General features: G+C 40.5%; 2 protein-coding genes across 12 annotated transcripts in view; one reads left to right on the top strand and one right to left on the bottom strand.

The window, feature by feature from the left end:
* Positions 1-4472, bottom strand: part of FARS2 (phenylalanyl-tRNA synthetase 2, mitochondrial) — a 254008-nt gene extending 249536 nt beyond the window's left edge. For 3 of the 7 annotated variants that reach the window (XM_054191666.1, XM_054191659.1, XM_054191665.1), the window contains exon 1: positions 4000-4346. The gene's annotated coding sequence lies outside the window, so the exon portion shown is untranslated. The other 4 variants (XM_054191667.1, XM_054191660.1, XM_054191662.1 and 1 more) reach the window with 3 other exon arrangements.
* Positions 4408-24381, top strand: part of LYRM4 (LYR motif containing 4) — a 90081-nt gene continuing 70107 nt past the window's right edge. For 2 of the 5 annotated variants that reach the window (XR_008464881.1, XM_054191669.1), the window contains exon 1: positions 4411-4626. Coding sequence is in view for 2 of the 5 variants with exons in the window: in XM_054191669.1 (XP_054047644.1) it covers positions 4541-4626 (86 nt within the window). In the remaining 3 variants the exon portion in view is untranslated. Of the gene's footprint in view, positions 4627-24381 lie in introns of all 5 variants that reach the window. The other 3 variants (XR_008464884.1, XR_008464883.1, XM_054191670.1) reach the window with 2 other exon arrangements.

Below are 24381 nucleotides of genomic sequence, written 5' to 3'. Positions count from 1 at the left end.
TTTTTATTTCAGGCATTTAAAAGTACTTTACTAACATACATCCACTATCAACATCCTTCAAAATCAATATGGTATATATCAACATTGCATGTCATTGATCCAGACGTTATCCCACGACTGCTGAACTGTCCAGCTGCTTAACATGATACGTAATTAGCCGGCAACATGATGCCTATGAAATCCTCCGGTGCTGCACAGGAAATTAGAAGATTAAAACTGAGGCCAACAAGGAAAACAAAATTCAGTGCTTCTTTTCAGTTCGATGCCTGCAGCACAAGAGATCATGAACCAGCAAAGGATTAGCAGCTGTGGTAAGCAGGTATTCCCTTACACGACCAAGTATTACAATAGAAAACCCACTACTGGGGGGGGGGGGCATCCAATTATTACTATTTTTACAGTCTTACTTTAAACAATACATAACAGCCTGAAATTCAGTTCAGAAAGAGATTGGGTAACTCACAAGAAGTGACTGACAGAAGAGTTTTGTCCCATTTTTTCCTTCCCTCTGAACTCTTACGTAGAATTTTCCAAAATGCACAAATAATTTAGGAGCATAGCTGAATTTAAAACATGGAAGTAGTTTCTCCTCCTGATTAAAAATGTTTTTTTCTATAGGGCAACCAAATAAATACATGTTTTTTTAAAAAAGCAAAGTTATTCAAGGCCTCCTTTTGATACTGTGGAAATCTTACTATAGGGAACAGTGAAGTTATAGTTTGTTACATTTGTGACTGAAATTGCAAAATTCTCGTGATTTATAGTCCTTATTTTAAAGGTCCTACTCAGTAGTGGATAGGGTTTCACTGTGCATGACACAGCAGGGAAGAAAAGAGAGAAACCACACCACCACAGCAGGGAAAAGTTAGCACGTTTTCACAAACTGAAAAACAATAATTAAAAGAGATGATAATATCATGACAATCAATTATCATTCTGACACCCAAAGAAAAATAATGGGCACAAACAGCAGCGTAACAGGAAAGCACATGCACATGCTCTCTTAAAGTGTTGAGTACCATGTCATAAAGCTGAAATAGTGTACCACAAGGAACAATTTGGCAACCTATAACAAAACGTCCCATACGTACCAGAGAATACAACAGCTGTTTGCTTTCACACCAGTCCACACTCTCTGCAAATTCTTCCCCCCCCTTTTTTTTTTGAGAAGCAGCATATTTAAAATATTAGCAACTATTCTGGATACTGATACTATTATATCAAAGTGCTTATTTATCCCAAGAGCTGCAGAAAGGCACAGGATACCTCCCTTCCTCAGACCAAATGCCAAACGCAAAGACTTCGGTACAAATGAATGCCGACCAGCCCCCTTCAGCAACAATCATATGTATCACTGTAATTAAGGAAGACACGTCTCTAGTCCCATCCCCATACAATGTAACAATAAAACAGCACTCAGTTTTAAACCAGAGAAGTTTGGGGGTAAAAAAAATCACCCATCCATGTCTTGATTGGTTCTGGCTTGGTGTCTAGATTAAATTCAGGTGTGGATTCCCCCTAGAGAAGGGGGCAGCAGTTAATGAAGCAATCATTACAACTTCCCTGTACATAGGCTCCGGTGTCACAGGGACACAACAGCGGTCATTTGGGCTGTGTATGTCTTTCAAATTCTCTGTAGGCTTGCAGGGATGCACATACACAGAATGCTAGCAGAAACATACGTACCCCAGTCACAGCAGAGGCAATGCCCACTTAGTGGAGAATGACAGGTCTTCTGAAATCATAATCCATTGCTTCCAAGAAAGCACAGTAATAAAATACTCAAGAAAATAATTAACGTTTTCAGTCAACAGCACCAATCCAATGGTACAAATACAAGAAGTTTCTGATAAAAATTGTTCTTCTCTCCTTGAGTGTAATAAAGGTTAAGCCAGGAAAGGAGACAAGAGGAAAGATTATTTTTTTTCCTTTGGTATGTTTATTTTGCATTTGATAGTACACTGCATGTGCTTATTGCTTATACTACACATATGAGGTTTCCACACTTCTTTAAGAGAAAAATATGGTTATCTTAAAAAAAAATAATCACAAAAACTGTCTGGGAGATTCGGGAACAGGACTAGCACCTGAGGCTATTTCAAAATCATTTATAATTACTTTACAAATATTAAATCAATAGTGTTCTTGTAAACAAAATTTCTTCCCAATTACACTCTCATATTTTAGAGCTGAAGACTGTAGCATCAAAGCTTTATTTCTCACAATAACAGAGGGCTGTTGTGAAATTAGATGTAATAATTGCCACACACATCTACAGAATGTTTTTACAAAACTTTGCTAAACTCTCAAAACTAGGTTTTGCTCTGTACATGACGGACTTGTATCTCTTCAGCTGCCTGAAGCCCACAATCAAAACATAGGGCAGCGTTGCCACTGTTGCTTTCAGGGAATATGATAAATCTGCAGACAAAAAGCAAGAGTTCTACTTCAATGGGTATTAAGCACCCTAGCCACCAACAGCTACAGAGACAGGGGAGCACCAGCACCTCAGACAAACTCCACTTCTGGCACGGCAATCTGTGTCAACAGCATGGCCTGGGCTACAAGAAGAATTTGGTTAGTCCCACAGACAACTAAAGAGCATACGTGCTTTATATTTTCCTGTTTGGGTTTCCTAAATGCCAAAAGCTAGCCCAGAACACACTGTTTTGTAACTTTCAAGGGAAGGCCTCAATAGCATGATGCTTACCACAGTGTCTCAGTTGCTTACGTTTTTCTACAAAAATGTAACATTTCCTCTAACATTTCTAGTTTTGTTTTTGATAAAGAGAATGTCCAAGAAATTTGCTATGTATGGAAAAATCTTGGTTGCCAGAAGCCTAAAAGGGCTGCTAAAAGAGAGCGTACTTGCAAAGATGAATTTGCAATAACTCCATGCATGTCTATATTATTTACACAGAGAAGTACAGAACTATTTTGGTTCTGTGCAATAAACTGTCAGTTGCATCAGATACAAAACTGACACAAATAATAATACTCAGAATGCACATACAATAAAATATAAGTTCAACTAGCAGCAGCAATTGAAGCACTTTTGCCAGAGACACATAGAATGTATATAAACATCTACTACACACATAACATGCCTTCTGTAGGAACCATATAATGATTATAAATAAATTATATTCTCGATACTATTTAAAAATCCACATTAAATACAGCTGGGGCACCCTATCTGTAAGTTACAAAGTCAAGTTTACTCTGGAGTGGCAAAACTTTCAGCAGAAGAGGATGCTAGGTAAGTTCTGTTTCCAACAACAAACAGACTAGGAAGCCTCCAGTACAAATAATAAGAGAGATGCTTAAGTAGAAAAAGAGCCCCAGCCTCACAGCAGAGAAGAATAAAATCCAAGACTTAGCAAATAAACAGGCACAGCCTACATTTTAAATGGTTCTGGTAACCTGCAGGTGTGCAGGCTGTACAACATAGAGGCACTGTGCACACCAATTCCTCCCTGGGGACTGCCCTCTTCAAGGCCAGTTGCAACACGCACGGGCCTACACATTAAATTCACCCAGAGTTCAACAGTTATCCCCTTTCTGAAAACCTACACAAATGGGAACCTGAGGGGAGAGCACTGATAAACACGTAGACATTTCTCAGGGCTGCAGAAACAGAGTTTCCCATTGAAAATATGAGTACAGAGGCAAAGAAATCCTTGCTAACCTCCTTCAGAGACTTTCACTGCTTCACTTAACCAGCACCTGGACTATAACTACACAGGCCAAATTTGCTTAAATAACAGAAATCAACTTACTTAAAACAGGATACTGAGAGAGAAACAACTCACACAGCACCTCAGGTAGCCAGACACAGATGAACACTCACTGCAAACTTAAGAGAGCGACTGCAAGGCCATCACCCAACACGCATCACCTGTTGCTCCTTCCCAGGCCCTACACCAACCCCACCTTGCCAGCACCCACCTCCCCGTTCAAGGCACCCATGAAACACAGAAACGCTCTACTATCACCCACCAGTTTATCCGAATGCTGGTTTCCCTTTCCCCATCGCTTAGGCCTTCCCTCCCCTCTCCTCCCGCCCCGCCAGCGCTCAGGCCGCACCAAGCGAGCCGGAGCGGAGCCCTGGCGGGGAAGCGGCGGTAGCGCCTCAAGGCAGGCCGAGGCTTCAAGCAGAAGCACCGCGGCGGAGCCACCGTACCCGCGGCGCCGGCCAGGGCCCGGCTCCCCGCTCCGAGCCCTCCGCACGGAAAGGCGCCCACCGCCCCTCGGGGCTGCCTCAGCCGGGGAAGAGCCCTCGGGCCGCAGCCTTGCGCTGGGCCCGGGTCGAGCCGAGCCGCGGCCGCTGCCTTCCCCGATCCGCCACTCACCGCCCGGCCGTGCCTTCCCGCTCCTGCCGCCGCCGCAGCTGCCCCCGCCCCTGCCTGCCCGCCGCGGAGGCGCGCAGAGAGGCCGGCGTGGGTGGCGGAAGGCGGCTCCGGGGGCCGGCGCGGCCCCGGGCGCTGCGGGCGGAGAAAGGGGCCTCGCCACGGGGAGGACCCCGCCTGGTATCGGCAACATGGCAGCGTCCAGCCGGGCCCAGGTGCTGCGGCTGTACCGGGCCCTGCTGCGGGAGAGCCAGCGCTTCAGCAGCTACAACTACAGGTGCGCTGCCGGCCCGGGTGGGGACGGGTTCTGGGGGCGGGCAGTGACCCCGGCCCCGCTTCTCCCTGCGAAGGTGTGGGGGTAACGGAGGGAGGCTAGGGGGGAAATGCCGGCGTTGTTTGGGACTGGGCCGCGCAGGGGCTCGTTCCTGGCGGACTCAGGGGAGCTGTGACGTCTGGGGAGTCCTCGGGGGAGCGAGTGGCCGCCCAGGCCGAACCGTGCCCTGGGGGAGGGAGCGGGGGCGAGAGCGGGCCTGAGGTCTAGGCCAGGCCCCACGGCCTGCCGGGGCCCGGGCCCGACTCGGGGCGCAGGGCAGGGTCAGCCCCCGGTCCCTCTGCCTGGCCCCGGGGTGTCCGTGTTGTAGGTGAAAGGCACAGGATAGAGATTGTCCCAGCGTGAAAGAGCTCGGTCTGGTCTGGACGCTGCCCTTCTCCTGGCGGGGGAGGGCTGGGGTTGCAGCCCTGGTAGTGCTGGAGGAGGCTGGTTGCTTCCCTGCCAAACCCTGGCGCCATGTGCTGTGTGCGGGTGGGGAGCAGGGTTCGCTCGTCCAGCCGCAGAGGGTGGCCGGCTGCCTCCGCTGGCTGTTGGTGAAACACATACACCGTTTTTTGGCAAAGGGTTTGCCTGCCTGCTACGGGCATAGGCCTGGTCTCTGTTAGATATCAGCTGCGTTCACAGGGGATGCTCCCCACCAGCACTGGCAAAATTGTATTACCCCACTGGTAGTTTGTTTGATTTACCGCTCAGTTGGACCTCGGGCAGAGACATGTGAGCTACCTTTGCTGTGAATCATCTCCAGCCTGGAAAGAACTGGGAACAAAAGCCTTTGAACTTGCATAATCATGGTGAGCTCTGCACTCTTCAAGGCATAAATAATTGCCTTGAATAAGCCATAAATAAATAAAGGAGTGCCCTGAGAAGGAAGGCTGTGGGGCTGAAACTGAGCTTGGAGCTAATAAACCTTCATTGCTAGCCCCACACAGCAGCATGTGTGCGTGTCATATTCCCCTCCTCCTTCTTTAGGTCCCCTGCTATCAAGGCTCCCCCCTGCTCTTCACTGTCTTGAATATCCCATCTTGCCATTATTCTGGCTAACAAAGAGGATTGTGTGTAATGGGGATGGCTTGAGGCCTGTGAGATGTGCAGTTGGTGAACAGTTGAATGTAACTCCTGTCTGGGTCACGGCATGTTTTCAGCAATGAGTTTGTGATGAGAGGTGATCAGTGAGGAAGCTGAGTCCACAGCAGTGAGAGGGAGCAGGCTAGCACCACCTCACGGTGGTGGCACCAGCCTCACAGACCACATGTGGACCCTCCTTTGCCCAGCCCCTTGCTGATGGAGCACAGGGGACTGGGGAGATCTTATCTATCTCATCTCTTATCTATAAAGCGTACCCAGAGCCCAGCCCCCCTCCCCAGGTCACCCAAAAATGAAGTAGGTGCCTGGGGGATCTTGGCTCTATGGAGATTTTGGCATTCAAAGGCAAGGCTAACTATCACACAGCAATAGCTGCATCAGTGAGTTTTCTGCTTAGCACAATGTAAAACTTCTTAATTCTTTTTCTTTTAGTGTTTTTACACTAGCAAATTTTAAAGGATAGAAATCATAAGATATATGTTTACCTTGGTTATCTGATTTTTTGACACCATATCATGGCAAGTTTTCCCTTTCGTTAAAGGAAAGATCTCAGGTTTTGATGGGCCTGACCTTAGATACTATAAAATCAGCAACTGTATAAAACCTTGCGGTGTATATGTATTTGTGAGCACTAAAAGCAATAGCAGTTTTTAGCAAGAAACGGTCAACAACAACCACAACAACAATTCTGCATTGGTGTTTATGCTGCACCCATAGCTAAAATGGACACCCTGCATGTTTCTTCTGTGCCAAGATAAGCAGTCCTGCCTTGTCCTCAGGACTGCTGTAATGTGATATGGTAATAACCTGGAGTAAACGTAATGACTTTGTGAAGAACCAACTTGTAGCAAGGTAGAAAGTATTAAAGATTAATCTTATTGATTCATGATTTCAGTTAGAGAATTTCAGAATGTTTTATTATTGCAAACAGCATATTTTTAAGTGCACATCTGGAGTATGATCGGCTGGTTATTGTCTCCTTATTTGCTTGCTGTGCTTTTTCTCTTAAACATGTACAGATTGTGATGGAAAAGCCAGTATTTTTGTTTTGTGACTTTCCTCGTAGATATATTCTATATGTCATCTGGTAGTACAAAATTTTGTTCTACCACCCTAAAGAACTTTTAGTGCCTTAACTGTGAAGAATAACGTTCATGTCTTAAAGTAACTGAGGTCACCACTGACAGCCTTCAGAATAACAACACACAGGAGCATTTCCAGAATCCTGCAGTAAACATTATGGAGTGTTTGGAGGCCCAGATACATAGGCCAGTTTTTAACAGCAGGGAGAGAGAATTTAGTAGACTGTAAGTAATTTCATTTCTGCCCTATTACCCATGCAGACAGTCTGAGGAAGGGAAAGTGATTTGTACTGGAGGAAAATCAATATGCGAAGAGGGAAGATGTTAGGTTTCGAGTCAAAAAGGTGGTTCTTAATGAGCATAGAGTTTTTCCTGCTTGGTTGACAAAAAGTAGATCCTCTGATGGTTTATAACATGTTGGATCACAGTCTCAAGTAAATCGATTTAAGGGATAATTTCTAAATAGAATTTAATTTGTGATTTAAATAATGGCTTTAAGTTGTGTCTCTCTTTTGGTACAGAAAACAAAAGAATTTATAAACTTGTGAAAGCTGTTAAAACACATCTGGTTGCAAATGAGGATAATCTGAACTTTAAAGTTCCTTTTTTGTTTAACAGGACTGAAGCTCAGTGGTCAAAATGTGCAGGAATCTAGTAGAACAGAGTTTTGTCTAGAAGGCCAGTGCAGGAGTGGAGCAGGTCACCCTGAGAGATTTTGACATCTCCAGTTTCGGAGGTTTTCATGACAGGTTTAACTGAACAGCACCATGGCTGACCTGACCTTGTTGTGCGTGGGCCTACTTCAAGTGGGAGGTTGGCTTGGATAAGCTCCAGAGATTCTAGCTAACCAACGTTACTGTGATTTCCAAGTCTCCAGCCTTCCTTGGCCTATAAAGATATTAACACTGGCTAATAAGTTCTGGGAAATATCATATGACATGCTTCGAGCTGGTCTCCTTTCTAATTCTTTAATTCCTTGTAGTTATGAGCTATGGCAGAAGCTTTAAGTCTCTCTGTTGGAATTTTTCTGCAAATAATTTCTTTGTTTTTTTAAGGTATTTCTTGATTTATTGTGTATTTGTTTCAGTTATCCATTATCTTCTCTGTTAACAGGCAGATGTTGCATTTTTACTTATATATTTTTTTCTTGTCTGTGTAAATCACATTTTAATGGAATTTGATTTTTCTATTAGAATGTGCAATATTATTTGATTAATTAATAAAACTACCCAGAATATAGAAGGATCAGGGAAGGAAACTTGTCAAAACAGGTTTTGCATTGGAAACACGGTAATTGAATGCATGCAATTTCATCTGAGACACGTCCTTCAAGACAACTAGTAAATGTGATTCTTGCAAGTCTCTGCTAACCTAAGAACAAAACCGAGCAAAGTAAGTTATACTGGTTTTTCAGTGCCAGTTTTCCTGCTTTGAACGATATAGTTGTTGATCTGATTTTAGGGATACATAGAACCATAGAACAGCCCAGGTTGGAAGGGACCTCCAAAGATCATCTGGTGCAACCTTTCATGGGAACGGTTGGTGAGATTATGAAGCACCCTGTCCAGTTGCATCTCGAAAACCTCCAGTGATCAGGACTCTACCATATCCCTGGGCAGATTGTTCCAGTGGTTGATTTTTCTCACTGTAGAAGAGTTCTCTCTTATGTCCAGGTGAAACCTCTCCCAGTGCAACTTGTACTCATTGCCCTTTGTCCTCTCCTTGTGAAGAGAGTGCCTCCCTCCTCTTTGTAGCTGCCCTTTAAGTACTGGAAAGCTGTGATGAGATCCCCACTGAGCCTCCTCTTCTCCAGGTAGAAGAGACCTAACTCCTTCAGTCTTTCCTCATAGAGTGGGTTCTCCACCTCTTTGATCATCTTTGTGGCCCTCCTTTGGACCTCTCCAGTCTGTCTGCATCTTTTCTTGTATCGTGGGGACCAGAACTGGTCATGGTATTCTTGATGCAGCCTGACAAGAGCTGAGTATAGTGGGATCATCACGTCTGTCTCTGCTAGTAATGCCCCTGTGGATCTGATTTGCCGTCGTTCTGCAGTGGCACACTGCTGACTCAAGTTCACCTTGTTGTCCACCAGGACCCCCAAGTCTCTTGGCAAGGCTGCACCCCAGCCACACAGATCCTAGCCTCTGCTGGGCTCTTTATGTCCTCCCAGGCGCAGGACCTTGCACTTGTCTTTGTTAGGCTTCATACAGATTTTGTTTAGTCTTTCTCTGAAAGATTTTATCAACATGTAGAAAATCTTCATTTTAAAAATTGCAAGGTGCTTATGATAAATGTGGCTTTTTCTGTTTAAAACGAAAGTTTATGAGGTAAAAATTCAGGGATTCCACTATACAGGGCAGAGCATGTTCTTCAGGTGTGTTTAGTCTTTTGGTATTAAAGCTGTCCTTCAGGGAAAAAAATGTTTGTGATTCCTGTGTTTTTGCACTAAGCTTAATATCTGAATTTAATCTAAAATTTTATTGAGACAAAGTTTTAACATTAGAACTTACATTTCTACAGTTTGAGTTCTTCTGCATGCGTGAAATCAGAGTAAAGAACGATAATAATCACTAAAATAAAATGCTTGCTTTTTTTTCTTCGTGGCAATGAATTGCTACTCCCATAAGTTCAGATGGGTCTGAAAAAAAAGTTCATAGTGTCATTTAATTTGGCACGGATGGCCAGGTATTCTGTATGTATAGAGGTGGTATACATAAAAAATAAGCTGATCTGTGTTTAAGAAAATACTAAGCGGATGATCATTGCTGCCTATGCAAGATTTAGTCTGCTTTTTGCAAATGAGAAAATGGAAAAAGGAACTATGTCAGATGCCAGCTGCTGTTATGTAAAGATTGATCGTGACTCCTGATTAAATACAAAAATAAACAAAGAGCCATCCTTGAACATTTGGACAAGAGGTCTGGTTTAGCAATGCACCATTTCGGATTGTTTATCAACTTTTTAGGCTCAGGTGAGGAACTGGGACATAGCAGTATATTGGCATACTCTTTGTTATTTTAATTTTTCTGCATGCTTAATGGCAAGATTCTTAGATACTATGCTCTGGAGAAAGATGCGAAACTGCTATAGAATACTCTTTGAACATGAATTTAACATGAGATATAAAAAAAAAGTGTTCATCCTCTAATTTCCCAGATGGAATTCCAATTCTTTATTTTTTAAGAAGGAACATGAAAAATTATTTCATGTCTGTATTAAATCCTACTGAGCTTTCTGCCTTCTTTGTTTTTTATCCATCTCCCAGGTGTTTATGTTTTTCTTACAACACAAGATTGTTGCGCAATTTTATTGCATCTGTAGTGTCAGAGTTGTCTGAGAGTTGTTGTTATTTGTTTGAGAATGAATGCAACCTTTTTTACTTCCTTCTTGTCAGCTGGGCACAGATGCTGCATCTAGCTGCTTAATACCTTGTGTCACTTGGCATGAGGTGGACTTTTGGTGGAGCATGAATGCACAATCAGTATACTGTGGTTGTTCATTGATTCTGTTCTTATGTATGGGACCTGGAAGCTTTCTTACATGTTGCAACTTAATTCAATATATAGGACCTTTGTGGGTCTTCTTGCAGCGTACCTGATGTAGAAACTTGTATGAGTGGTTATACGATGTAAAATCATTGTCCTTGGATAAGATTTCATTTTGTCCAATTAATGGACTAACTTTTTTCATGTTGCTTTGCATGTCAGTCTAGGCTGTAGTCCATCCCTTTGGGAAAGAGGGCTGATCAACTAGGTCGACTTGGCAAGCTGCAAGAGCTTTCTGCTCATGGGCTATGGGCTGAGTGGTTTATGTTCTTGGATTTCAGCAAAGGCTTCTTCTGTCCATGCCAAATGAGCCCATGCAAAGGAGGGGAGCTGCTCAGAAAGTGCCTTCTCCTACTGCTGTAACAGTGGGAAAGAGGATGTCCAGGAGTAAGTTGTTACTGCCATAGCAATTCAGGCTGTCCGCTTGTGCATGGTGCCTGTCTCAATGGTTCCTCGAACTCGGGAAGGAGCAGGCTGTGGGAATTGTCAGATACACACGGGTGCCAGTTCAGAGCATTCACAAGGGCGGCTGGATTTTTGCACAAGTATAGATTGGGTTAACCTGTTTTGCATAATGAACTGTTCTTCAAGGAGGCATAAAGCTTTTAAGATTCTCCTAGCAACTCGTTTGACAACATAATTCACACCATGGGTTTCTTTCCTTCCTCCCAACATACCGTATTTGGCCACTTTAACAGAAAAATATACTCTAATCTTAGTCCCCAGTATATAGAATCTGGTAACTGGTTCTTTTTGCACTTTTATCACTCAGGTAATTTAACAACCACATAAAAATCATACATGTGACAGTTATCCAAGCTGAATAAGCCTTTTTGTCGCTGGCTCTCCCAATGAAGTTTGTGATTGACAAGATCTGCCAGCAGATTGTCAGCTCTTGGTATCATGTTGCTGTGTACTAGGGAGAAAAAAAAAGACTGAATGGTCATTTATTTTATTAAAAAAAAAAATATCCAAATCAATAATGAGAAAATAGAGACATGCCATGTCATAAAAGTACTGTATGCTGTCCAAAGTGGTAGTTTGTAGCTGAGCTAAGAAACATGGGCAAAAATAAAATTGTCAGCTCTGTCCAGCAGAGCTGTCTGATTTCTTTGTAGGAGTAAGGTGACTAAACTGAAGTTTTACAATATCCATTTTTTCCTTGGTTGTGCACAGAAAGTAGGTAACTTATTTTTCCTTCTCTTTTGTCATTGCTGGCTGTGTTCTGAGGAGTTTTTGAGTTAATTTCCCACATAAGTATGTGACTATCTCTGTAATCTGCTTGAAAAGTATAAAAAAATCAGGGCTGCAAGCAGCTGTGGTGTTTCTGAGCCCGCGGTGTGGGGTGGTTTCCATCCTATGCTGTTGCAGGTGCTTGTTTTGGCCTGGCGGCTGTATCACCTAAAATTGTGGGCAAATGGGCACTGCACGTGTTATTTTATTATTATGTTATTTTAGGGTCTTTTATGTATATGGCCTTATTCTATGAGAATCATGTATGCTTGAATAGAGATGTTAGTATTTTAAGAGCTCTGGATCTCAATCTGATGATTAGGATGGGAACTGTGGAAAGGACTGACATGATTACGCTCTGAATTGTAGTAAAACATGGAAATGCATGCACTTTTGGGGAAAATCTAGGAAGCATAAGGACGTGATTTTGGATTGTCAGACTTTGGGTCTGACAGTATTGAAGTATTTCCATTTGACTTCAGTATTCTATATATAAAATATTTTGGAAAGACAACTAAAGAATTCTGTTCCAAAAGCGTCAGAACATAACCATTAGATACCATTAGAACATACTTCACTGAAAATAAATTTTAAACCAAATGGAAACAATTTTGCCAAATGTTTTGGGTTCTTCTTTTTAAAGTAACACTTCCCAACTGAAAATCATTCCATCAAAGTTCTGTTGATCATGTTGATTAGGAGTTGCTTTCTTGGATTAAAATGACAGTGATTGTCATTTTCCAATTACATTCGCTTCACCCTTGTAAAATTATGTTCTTCCTAAACAATAGAGGATATCTATGCATTGCTTTTGATGTAATTTTCTTGACTTCCTTTCTTTTTTGTCAGAGGAGTTTTGAATAGTAATAAATTGGAGGAAGAGTTTGGAGCACATATGTGGTATACAGAATTCTGGAAAAATTGAAATTTTATAGTTGGAAGACAAATGAGTGGGGGCTTCCACGAAAGACTGATTAATGGACTATGTTATTTTAGTAAAGGCACCCAACTTGAGTAAATCTGGTGTGATTGTTATCCAAGACATTATTTATGTTCTTTGTATAGCACAGTAGAACAGGGCCGTTTTTCTTTTTATGTAAGATTTAATTACCAGTAGAATTTGTTTGAAAATTAATTAGAGTAATAGAAAAATTACTGCCTCTGGCAGTGATTCATGCCAACAGATATATGCATGTGATTTCTGGTAAATGAAAAACACTTTGTAATGTAGTAATAGTTTTTAAGTATTGAAAATGCTCTCCTAGCTCACCTCCTCCTTTCCTTACTCATGAATGTGGCTTTAACATTTAGATCCTCACTGTATCCATTTGTATGCTGCCCATGATGAAAAGATGCTGACCTTGTAATATCAAGAATTATTCAAGACAAGGTAGACATAGGCTATTATTTGAAGTATTCTTTAGAAGATCAACATTCTGGATTTCAAAAAAAATCAAAATAATTTTGCAAAAAAAATGCCTGCAGTCTATAAGGCAATGTTTAGAACCACTTGCTGCAGCAACAGATAGCAAAGATGCTGTCTGAACTACCTCTTTGATAAAGCTCTTCCCGTGTTTTTTTGGGTTTGCTGACCAAGAAGGTACAGTCCTAGATTATACATGGTTGGCTACTTTTCCAAGAGAAATGGGCATGAAAAGAAAACTTGCTGGATTGTTCTCTTGTGTGTGTGAGTACTTGGGACAGCTGTTCCATGACTGTTTTGCACAGAACTTGGTACAGAGGATGTCCTCAGTGAGGAATATTTTTCTTGGATTCTTCTTGATATTATAGTTCTTCCTTAAGAATGAAGATGCCACAAATCATTCTGACTAGGATGGCATTATGGAATATGGCCTTTTTCCCTTACATTTTTTTCTACTTTTTATTCTATTCTATTCCTTTCACCTGAACCCTGTATAAAATCCCAACATTTTTCTCAGGATGCAACACACAATTGAACATTTAATTTGATAATTCAGTCACAACTGAAAGAATTCAGTTGTGTTCAGATTCTGTCTTCCTTAGCAGAATGTGTATGAAATAAAATCTTTACATTTTTCTTCAGGAAAATTTGAAGGTCCTGTGCTGTGTATGGCTAAATTGCAGGCTTGGCTGGTATTCAGAGGCTCATAATACTTTGGAGTAGATTTTTCTTCAGCATCGTGTTTGTTACAAACTCTTGGGAAAAGCTGCTGCTTATATGTATTTTTCTACCTTTTAAAATAAATAGCAATTGGTTAAATCACATTTAAGTCTTCCAAAGAAGAGAAGCCTGTGCACAAAGTAAGTACTATCTGTGTGTATGCATGTATGAATGCGGTGATATTGAGAGGTCAGGAATTCACTTCTGCTCCATCCCAGTAGTTCTTTTTCAAAAAGCCCTGTTTAAAGCAAGCTGTGAAGCCATTGTGGAAGCTAGAGGAAGTACGATAGGTGTGTTAATCTTATTACAAATGAATCTCCGTTTAATTGCAGTGCTGCTTTTTTTTTTTTAACTCGATAGCATTTAGATCAAAAGATGTTTAACTTAAATTTAGCAAATGCTGATTTATAAGTTGACATAATTAGCTGTATTTTTTAATATACTTTGCAAGAAATTAGTATTTAAGTAAATATACCTCGATGAACATTTTGCATCAAATCAGCATGAAATTCAAAATGTCTTGTGGGATTCTGAATATGAGAGCAGTCAGATTCTCCACAAACTTCATTGCTATGTCTTGACAGTCCTTCTGAGTTTGCTTGTCTGGCATATCCTTGTCTGGAACCATCTAAGACCTGTTTCTAAATCATTAGCTTGTATAAAAGTAAGATTGTCTTATTTTAGCTGCCAGGGAAAGTATGTGTTTAAAAAAAAAAAGTCTTTCCCTGAAGCTATTATCAGTTCTAATAGATTGGCAATAATCACTAATCCGTTATGGTATTGAAGCTTACATACTGGAACTTAGATCTCTGATTTCAAGTGCCTATGGGAATAATTTATTGTACTCTGTGAGGTCAGTCGTTACAGGTTTGTCTCCATCTTTCTCTTGCACAGCACGCGATTATTGTCAACTGGTATTTGCTTGCAGGTTACATGGTATTTTCTCTTGGTACTGTTTATTTACTGGCATTATTTGTTTCTCCCAACAAATGCACAGATTATCACAATGCTCAGTTGCAGTCACAGGCAGATGTAAACATCTGTTCGTTGTTTGCGTAAGCAGGAGAAATGTGGACACAGGTTTCCTCAGAGCCTGGGTGTTGGAGAAAATCAGTTTAACTTGTGGATAGCCACTGTTGATGGTTTTGCATTCAGTGAATGTTGAACACTTTTCTGTAGACTGTTAGAGTATCGGTGAAAGAGTTAAATGTAGCAGGATGGAGAAGTGTGTGGTTCAGAAGCCATCATTTATTTGCATTGTTAATCACAGTTAAGAACAGGGGAACAGAGAGTAGAAGGAGCTAGGTACAAGCCATCACATTTTGTCAAGTTTTGGATTGAATCACTAATGGAATTCTTCGTGAAACAGTAATTCATTCATTCATCAAAATGTGCCTCCCCTCGTAATCAATGTTTCTGTTTACTTAAATAACATCAGACTGCTTCCTTCTCAGGAAAATGTTTTAAAGTCAATACAGCTCAAATGAAGTGCTTGAGACATAGTACAAGCCGCAGTACGACCTAGAAGTTTATAGCTTGAAGTATGTCAAATAGAAGTGTGTTGTGTTGCCTTGAAACTAACCTGCTACAAAGTTCCAGAAAACATCTTTGACTCATCTAAAATATCACAGATGTTTTCTAGTCCAAGAAATTAGCAAATAGGTTTTCAAATTAATGGTCTTTGTGTGTAAACTAATTTTGAAGGGAAGAACATTTATTGATTGATTTTAAGTAGTTTTATCACTGTCCAAAGTAAATTAGATGTGTCACTCGTAATGATTTTTCCCTGATCTGACTAATTTACAATATTAAAATAAATGGTCAAGTGTTTTGTTTACAAAACAATAATAAGAAATGTATTTCAGGTAGACAGGTTTCCTGATTTCCAGAGCTATTGAGCACATTTTTTTACTAAATTTGTTCATTTATTATTTTCAGTTTGCAATTTATACCAAAAATTGCTGCCTATTATTTGCAGATTTTGAATGTGAAGATTAATATTTATCAAACTGGTGGTGGCACCTTCACAATCACCTCCAAAAGCAATGGGAGCATAGGATGAACATAGTCCTACCAGCTGCAGTGGTGCAGTGTTGGTCAAATAAGTATACTATACTTACATACTTAAACAGAGCTCCTCGTTCTGTGAACTAGTGGCAGTACTTACTAACCTATATGGATTTTGAGGCTTCATTGTGGGGTTTTATTTCCTAACAATTTGTTGGAATCCTTGAAGGAGAAATTCTCTATCAATGCGAGTTACTGCTACCATTAGCTAGGGACCTGGCACTTCTGCAAGTTCTGTGGGTAATTTGTTCTGAGATTGGAAACCTTTTCTGCTGCCCTAGGGAATGGAAGGTCTTGTCGCGTGTCAAAGGGAAGGTAATCTGCCCTGGTCATAAAATGTTACACTGAAAACATTGCTATGATAAATAGACCACTCTTCATACCTCTTTTTGTCTCTAATATCTCATGCGGTAACCTTAGCCAGTACTCATCTGAGTTATTGGGTTTTAAGCCAGATGCTAATTCCACATTTAGAGTAATTGTTATCTGAGAAGAACTCTTCCTTACACCCATGTGCTTATGGGAGGGAAAGGAGTTGGTGTTTGCTGTATGGGGTTTTTTTCTTACTTGCACATAAAGGACAAAATGTGCTACCATCACTCATGTGAGTGAATATTTTCTTGTGACTTTTAATTAGCTATTAAGTAATAGCTGAAGTTTTTTATAACACATTTTTTGGCTTAAAATGCAAAGCCTTTTGTGATATATTAATGTACCAGTGTGAACTTAACTCTTGTTCAAAGAGTATATATATAGATTATATATTACAGAAATAGAATAAGGTGATTTTTTTTTTCTTCATAGTGTAAGCCTCAGAGAGAGAATATTAAGAGGTTGACTGGAAAACTCTTTAAAAATTGCTGACCTTTCCCTTAGCTTTATCTTCACCTTTAAATTTTAACATCTGAATTTAGCATACTTAGGCTAGACTAGATTAAAAGACACTACTTTGTCAATGTTTCTCTTCTTGGAGAAAGAAAATTGTTCTCTCTCTCTTTGTCTTCCTGAATATTTCTGACCTCCCTTTCTGTTACAGTGGTTAGATTAAACTGTTTCAGTGCATAGAAGATATGTCAGCAGGTTTATTGAATGACTTCTGTTCACTGGACTAGCATAGCTTAAGTGTTAAATTTCATCTCATTTTTGTCATGTATAATATATATTATATTTTTATATAATTGTATATCTTTTTATATAAAAACTTACATATAAAATATGTATAATTATATATAAAATTATGTCTATAATAATAATATATAGAGAGAGAGTCTGGTCAGATCAAGGTATTGCATTGTGTGCTGGGACCTGCAGTTTGGAAAGTAAAAATGCATGCACCACAGTTTTAGAGGCAGGGGCCATACACAGCCCAAAAGAAATGTTTTGGCCGGTAGACACTCTTAGCTTCGTAATTGGCAGATCATCCATCCTACATTGTATTTTAGAGTAACTGTAGGAAAAATAATAGGAAAATGGGTGTAACCCCTAACCCCTTTTTTTTTTTTTCTTTTATGTGAAATAGCTTTCAAGAATGTTGTATTACTGCACTTAGGATTTAGTATTACTTTGATTCACATCTTACTTCTGGAGTCTAGAAAGATATGTAGGGTATAGAGATCTTGAGAAACTGAATTTATTTTACTGGAGCTAACAGAAGTCTCAGGTATGTCTTAGCTGATCATTGTTATGCTCCAAAGATACGAGCTGTGGGCATATTGTTCCGTAACTAGCCTGCAGAGGATCTGGCTTTTTTCAATGCTTGTTTGTGCTGATAGCACCTGGGAGGTGCAAGGGGTGGAGAGTCGTACAGTGCAGAAAGCTGTGGTGGATAGTTCTGGCACATTATGCCATGTCATTTATGTGGATGAAGATCAGCTGTGCCTGCCTCAACCCCTCAATACTGCCTCTCTGATGTGGGTCTGTGAGTGAGTCGCTCAGCATTGCCAAGCAGAATATTCTTTTCCCTTCAGCCCTTGTCTCTGTTCACCCGTGGTTGCTTCTGCTCTTTTATTGGCTAAGAAGCTGCATCTGATTTCCTGTGGGGATGAAGTGACACCCAGAGTTTGTACCCATTGCGCTTCTGGGTTGCACTCTTGGCTGAGGCTGGGGTTTTCAGCCCCCATTTGCTTTGTGCTAGTGTTATCATCTGTAAGGCTTGTGAAGACTTACATATCCTGTAACTAACTAAGTAGAAAAAATACAGAAGGAAAGATCTAGTTCACTTGACTTTCTTTGCCTTAGGTAGCATTCATACCGTACAAAACAACCTGCATTTATTTTTTTCTGAGCCTCTGGTAACATAATCACAGTAGTCTGTATCTGAGCTTCCTGAAACATTTCATGTAATGTCCAAAGGCACTGTATTTACAATCCCAAATGTCTAAAAATAATATTCAGTACTCTGTTGTATGCACAAAGTAGGTTTTGTGTTATGCATTCCAAATTAATTTTTTTTAGGCTCTAGATTCAACTAATAAGCTTTGCATATATTAGAATTTTCTATGCTGCTAAGTATTACATTGTAATTTCAAATATCCATCATTGTTGTCAAAAGCGATGTTGCAGATTCGCTAAACTAAACATGCAGTGCTTTGCTATAAATGAGGGAAGGTCATTGAGCCATATGGTGATGGCAGGTCCAGTGGGGGATGTTTGTCACTATTCACTGAGTTACACGAAACAGAGATTTTTGGATAAGTTGTAAAGCTGATAGAAATGGATTAGAGGATAAAGTTTGGAGAATAACTCCAATATTCCAAATCCTGTAACTTCTAGTGTGTTGTCTATAACCAGACAGAACAGGTGGTCTGTTACTTCATGTGGATTGTTTAAAAAAAAATCCTTGTGTTTTATTGTTGTTTTTTGTCATGAGATGACTGGATCCTATCTAATTTCAATGTTATTTCTTTTACTAGTTCATTTTGGACCTACAATGCTTAAATTCTTCTTTCTTAAAAAGTGCACTTCTAGTCAAGAAAAAATCAAGAGGCTAAATTAAAAGTCTTTGTTACTAGAATCCAAGGATCGCCTTTGCAAAGTAAAACTTTGTTAGGAGTCTGTTTTGTATGCTTAAAATTACTACCCTGTCAAATGACCAACTAAGCTTCACCTCAGATAACCTTCACAGAACTATTTTTTAAAGCCTTTCATAAGTCAAAATATCTGTTATTATGTTGACAGCATACAGTTTTAAAATATTTTTTATCTCGGTCCCTTTTTTCTTCTAAGGAACTGGCATTTTTATTATTTCCATATTAAAAGAATAATATGCATACTGTAACTAGATATTTACTAAATCTAAATCTTTAGTTTCAGAAATAATGCTGGGTTTCAGAAATGTCCTATTTGTTGCTTAATTGAAAAACCTAAGCACTATTGCTTCATCAAAGACAAATCATTTTCTACTGACAAGTGGGAAATACTTGCATCCAGCAAGACTGTTTAGCACCCAGTGGGTTTCTAAATGAACAGTTACAGTCACCAAGAGGCGCAATACCATTAGCCCTCTTCAGGGTACCCAAGTCATAAGCTAAACTACGTCTCTTCTTAGAATGGAAGATAACCCCTAGCCATGCTGAAGAGAGAAATTTTTGCCACAACGTAAGACTCTAATCTTTCCAGAAAAGTAGAAAGGAATTTGTAATGGCAATTCACAGCAGGCCAGGCCTTTTTTAAGAAATGTTCAGAAATAGCAGTGCAGCAAATGGAGTGGTATATATCTGCCTCAAAAGGAAGAACAGAGAAATCAGCCTTGTCAGGATCTGAACTTGCGGTTTCAAGGCATTCCCCACCTGGTAATTGGACTGCTGAGCTACCCGAGTGTCCTGGTGAGCAGTTGGCAGGGGCTTGGCAGTGAAAGCTTAGCAGAGCGCTGTTTGTCATTTCAGGCCATCAGGACACTTTTCATCTGTGGCAAATTCTGTTTCTAGTTCCTGCAGCACATCCTTGCCCAGTGCCTCGTTAACCAAACAACTTGTTCAATTGGGTCCTTCACTGGTAACCCTCTTTTTTAACCTCTTCTGCAATACAACGTTGCAGGTGCAACCCTAGTTAAGATTAAAAGAATGCTTTCATTTGGACATCTTTCCTTTTTTCTTTTAACCCTGACCTTCTGAAAAGCGCTCCCTTCTGCAGAGATTCTTTACACTTAGAATTAAGCCAATAACTGCTTTTATTTTTAGAAGTATAGCAACAGAAATGTATCTTTCAAAGAACTGCAAAAATAATCATTGTTAACTATGAATAGCACTGATACTATTCTGGGACCATGAAGAAGAAGGCGTTTGGGAACTGAAGGTAAATCATACCTGATCAACATGATTTGCCTGGATTTGTGAACAAGGGGAGAGCAGTCGATGTCATTTAGGATGTCATTTAGTAGAAGATGTCATCCTCTACTTAGGAAGGCTTTCAACACCAACTCACACAACATTTTTGTATCCAAGTTAAGGTGTTACAGTCTGGATGGATGGACAACCATGTGCTTTTAAGACTGGTTGGATGCTGCAGCTTAGAGGATGAGTCTTCAGGTGTTGATCCTGGGACTTGTCCTGTTTCACGTCTTTAGCAATGACCCAGAGAAAGTAACAGTGCTTGCTCAGTAAGTTTGCAGATGACACCAATTTGGGGAGCCAGTGTGCTCAAGGGTAGGGCTGCCATCCAGAGGGACCTCAGAAGCCTGAAGGAAAAGGTTGACAGCATTCTTAGGAAATTTGGTAAGGACAAGAGCAATGTCCTAAACCTGGGAAGGAGGTGCCTCAGCTGCAGAACAGCCTGGGTACTGACTGGCTAGGGAGCAACTCTGCCAAAAAGGGGCTGAAGGATCCCAGCAGACAGCCAGCTGTGTGCCCTGGTAGCATGGAAAGCCAAGAGCATCCGGAGATGTATCAGCAGTTGCTCAGCCAGCAGATTGAGGGGAGTGATTATCCCCCTCTACTCTGTGCCTGTTAGACTGTATCTGGAGTATTGACTCTAGTCTTGCCTCCGTCCACCCTGTCCCTTATAGAGGAAAGACGTGGGTGACCTGAAGCAAGCTCAGCAGAAACTACCAAGGTGGTTAGGGACTGAAGCACTTGCCCTGTGAGAAAAGGCTGAGGGAGCTGGGCTGGTTCACCCTGGAGAAGAAACAACATTGAGGGCGCCTAATAGTACCCAGTACCTCAAAGTATCCAGAGCTGCCTGGCAGGAGAACAAGAGACAGCAGATGTAAAGTAAAGGAAGAGAGGCTTTCGGACTGGCTGTAAGGAAAAGCTTTTTCCCCACAAGGACAGCCAGGCAATTGAGCATGTTTCCCAGGGAGGTGGTCTGGTCACCATCCTGGTTTTCAAGACGTGGCTGGACAAAGCCGTGAGTAGCCTGGTGTGATCCCATCGCGGACCCTCCTTTCAGCAGGAGGTGGGACTAGACGCCTCCCAAGCTGCTTTCTCACGTGCATGATTCCGTGCTCCTGTTGCTCAGTTGGTCATCCATGCTTTCTTCTTTGAAATGGATACAGGCACAAACTGATGAAAGGATGCAGTTGAAAAAAAAGTCGTCCTTTCCTAAAAACAGCCACAAGTGTGTGTGTGTGTATGTATATACATATAAAAATCCAGGGAGACATTTTCAGTTTTTAGGTTGATTAAAGAAAATGAAAGGCAACTCTTTTGAAATATGCATGCATGTTAGAAGCTTTTTCTGTTTCTCATCTAGGGCAACTTGCACTTGGAAGGTTCATGTTTTTATTAGAAGTTTTGAGATATGGGACACAAAATATCAAGATTTGCTTTAGAAATAAGTTACAAATCTTTGCATCTGATGGTACAGCATGTATTATATGCACTGGGTCACAGTTACCAGCTCTCAAGTGTGCTTTCTAAAGTTTGTCAATTTTTATCCCTCTCCCCTGTTCTTTTGGGGTAATCCTCTATCATAAAGTATCTCTAGCACTGTTCTCTTCCAGGCATATTTCTTGGCAATTCCATTGGAACTCGTATTTTGTATGTTAGCAGAGAAACTGAGTAGTGACTTGGAGGTTTCATTCTATAGGCTTTTTGTGAAGACTGTCTAGGGACTCTGTATAATTAGAAAAGTCAAGGAAATAATACCGGGTTAACCAACAGTCTAATTTTTCTGTTTCTTTACTCTTCTCCACTCCCAGCTTCTAGCCACCACCCCCATTCTCCCAAGCAAATTCTGGTTGCGGGAATAGGCTTTGCTTTGATTTTAGAAACTCAGCAGGTGTCATTGTTGTGCTGTAACTTGGGTGGCAGTGCTGAAAACATGTCTAGTGATGGAGTTTGAGGAACAACTTGCTGATAAAATATTGCATCCACACCCTTCTGTTGGTCCTGTGTTTAATTAGACAAGTCACAACTACTTCTCTATGAAGTACTTACCTCTCGGTCTCAAACATACATCTGTTGTCAAATGTTTCTTTTTTTAGTATTAAATGGAAATTGCATGCAGCTTTTGCCTCACCTTTATTGGTGTCTTTTAATGAGACCTTTATAGAGGAAAAAAGAATGTAAATATATACATATATGGAAATACATATGTGTACATATATATATATATATTAAAAAATCATTGCCTCTGAAGTAATTCTGTACATGGAGACATCCCCATTAATGCTATTAAAAGTTTAAGGTAAGCTAAAATGATTTTTCTGCAGATAGTTTTTCATTATAAAAACTTAAAATTTTTAAATTGTATGTAACTGGAAATTCAATTAGGTAAATCCCATCTGGTGCACATTTTGCTAGTAATAATGGGAAATTCTGAAACTTAAGGTAGCTCACTTAATATAATATTACTGTAATGTAAATCAGTGTCTCATGTTTGCACATTGTGTCCTTAAGTAAAAGCATCATATACTTCGTTTCAGGATTATTAGCCACAAGTGGGCTTCCTAGAGGCTGGCTACTGATTGCTTGCCTTAATTTATTAAATACAGCTGAAGCGAATAAGGAAAAATGCTTTTTCTTTATAGCTTTTTTGAAAGTCTTGAATATTCTAATCTGCTGGCCTCTTCCCTTGTAATCTGTTTTGCTTGCACAGGTTGTGTACCACAATCCTCCTATATTTGCATGCGTGCTCAACAACTTACGATTTGTAATAGCCATTTTGTTTCACAGTATGTTGCCTGTGACTGTAGTTTGATCCATTAATACATTACATTTATTCACAGTCACAAAAATAAGATGTCAACGTGTCTGTAAAGTTCTTGGAAAGATGACTTAAATCTTCAGCGTGTTGTGATACCAGTAAATGCAAAGTGGTGCTGAGAAAAACATTGCTCGGCCAGGTTTATTTGGAAGGCATACTACTGTGGACTTAAAAGCAAGAATGTCTGCGTGGTGTTTCAGCTTCTTTTCTTATACTCTACTTTAGCAGAGCACAAAGATAAGAGAGTGAAGACTTGAAAAGGAAATGGATTTCTTTTTTTTATTTTCTGGTCAGGCATGACATAAGTAAACATTTTGAACCAAAAATAGCTGAATCCCCAAGCAGCTATTATTTTCTCATGTACCTCTGTTGCAATTTCATTTTTCCTTAATAGCCGTTGTTTCAGACTTTGCTTCTTAGAGGCTTCGTTTTTATGAGGACACAGGTTAGGTTTTCGATTGCGCTTCAGGGAAGGAAGAAGATGAACTCTTTGAAGGTAGAGGTGAACGACTGAGTATTAGGAAAAAGACTGTTTTCTAACTGTAACTCTGTGGGTTTTACTATTATTTGGGGGCATTGTTGTCTCTTAACATTAGCACGTAGTGCCCATTTCCTGTGAGTCTGTGGTTATGTTTTGGCCCCGGCGTTGTTCTCGCATTAACCTCCAACCACTCTTTCTATTTTCTACTGATGTGCATCTGTTGCCGTGCATAGCCATCCACCTGCACTGGCTTTGCTCCGAAGTCGTTGCACTGAGTCTATTACCCATTGAGAACATACTTTTAATTTAATTGGGAGTTAATTCTGTAACAGATGCGCATAACTGGGCATCGTGAAAAGTGGTTTGGGTGTGCATATGTAAGAGAGCATCGACTGAATATATTCAACTGTACACTCTTGCTTGGGTCCTGCTGTCACTAGCTTGCTAGAAGGTGTTTGCAGAAGATAAAATCAAAGGTGTTCTGTTATTAAAATTTCAGTATGCTTGGATGACAAAACGAAAGTGCCTCGTTGCATCTTTCAGCCATTTTTCAGTATCTGTTTCTAAAGAATGGTGTAAAAAATAGTAGATTGTGAAATGCAGTTTGAATTTTCATTTGCAATGATGTCTCTTAATGAACACTGCTGCATTCCTAGGACCTTTCCCAAAGGTCTACAGGAGCTGTTTGAGTGTACTGTATGCAGAATTGCTTTCCCATTCTGTCTCTCTGGAGAGCCTGCTTAGTACCTTCTCACTGAGGAGTCCCCTTTGTTTATGTGACTTGGTTGGCCTCTCTGAGTGGGATCTGTCACAAACTGTATCTCTCTAAATCAGTACTGCTGTATTCCCTCCTCCTCAGTGCTAATGCTAGTACAGTCCCATGCTGAGCCAATGGAGCTACCTAATCCAGAAAAAAAAACCAAA

The sequence above is a fragment of the Rissa tridactyla genome, chromosome 2 (assembly GCF_028500815.1).
Source record: "Rissa tridactyla isolate bRisTri1 chromosome 2, bRisTri1.patW.cur.20221130, whole genome shotgun sequence".
In the NCBI taxonomy this organism is placed as follows: Eukaryota; Metazoa; Chordata; class Aves; order Charadriiformes; family Laridae; genus Rissa; species Rissa tridactyla.
Note: the sequence above shows the minus strand (reverse complement) of the source record. Positions and strands in the feature narration are given on the sequence as shown.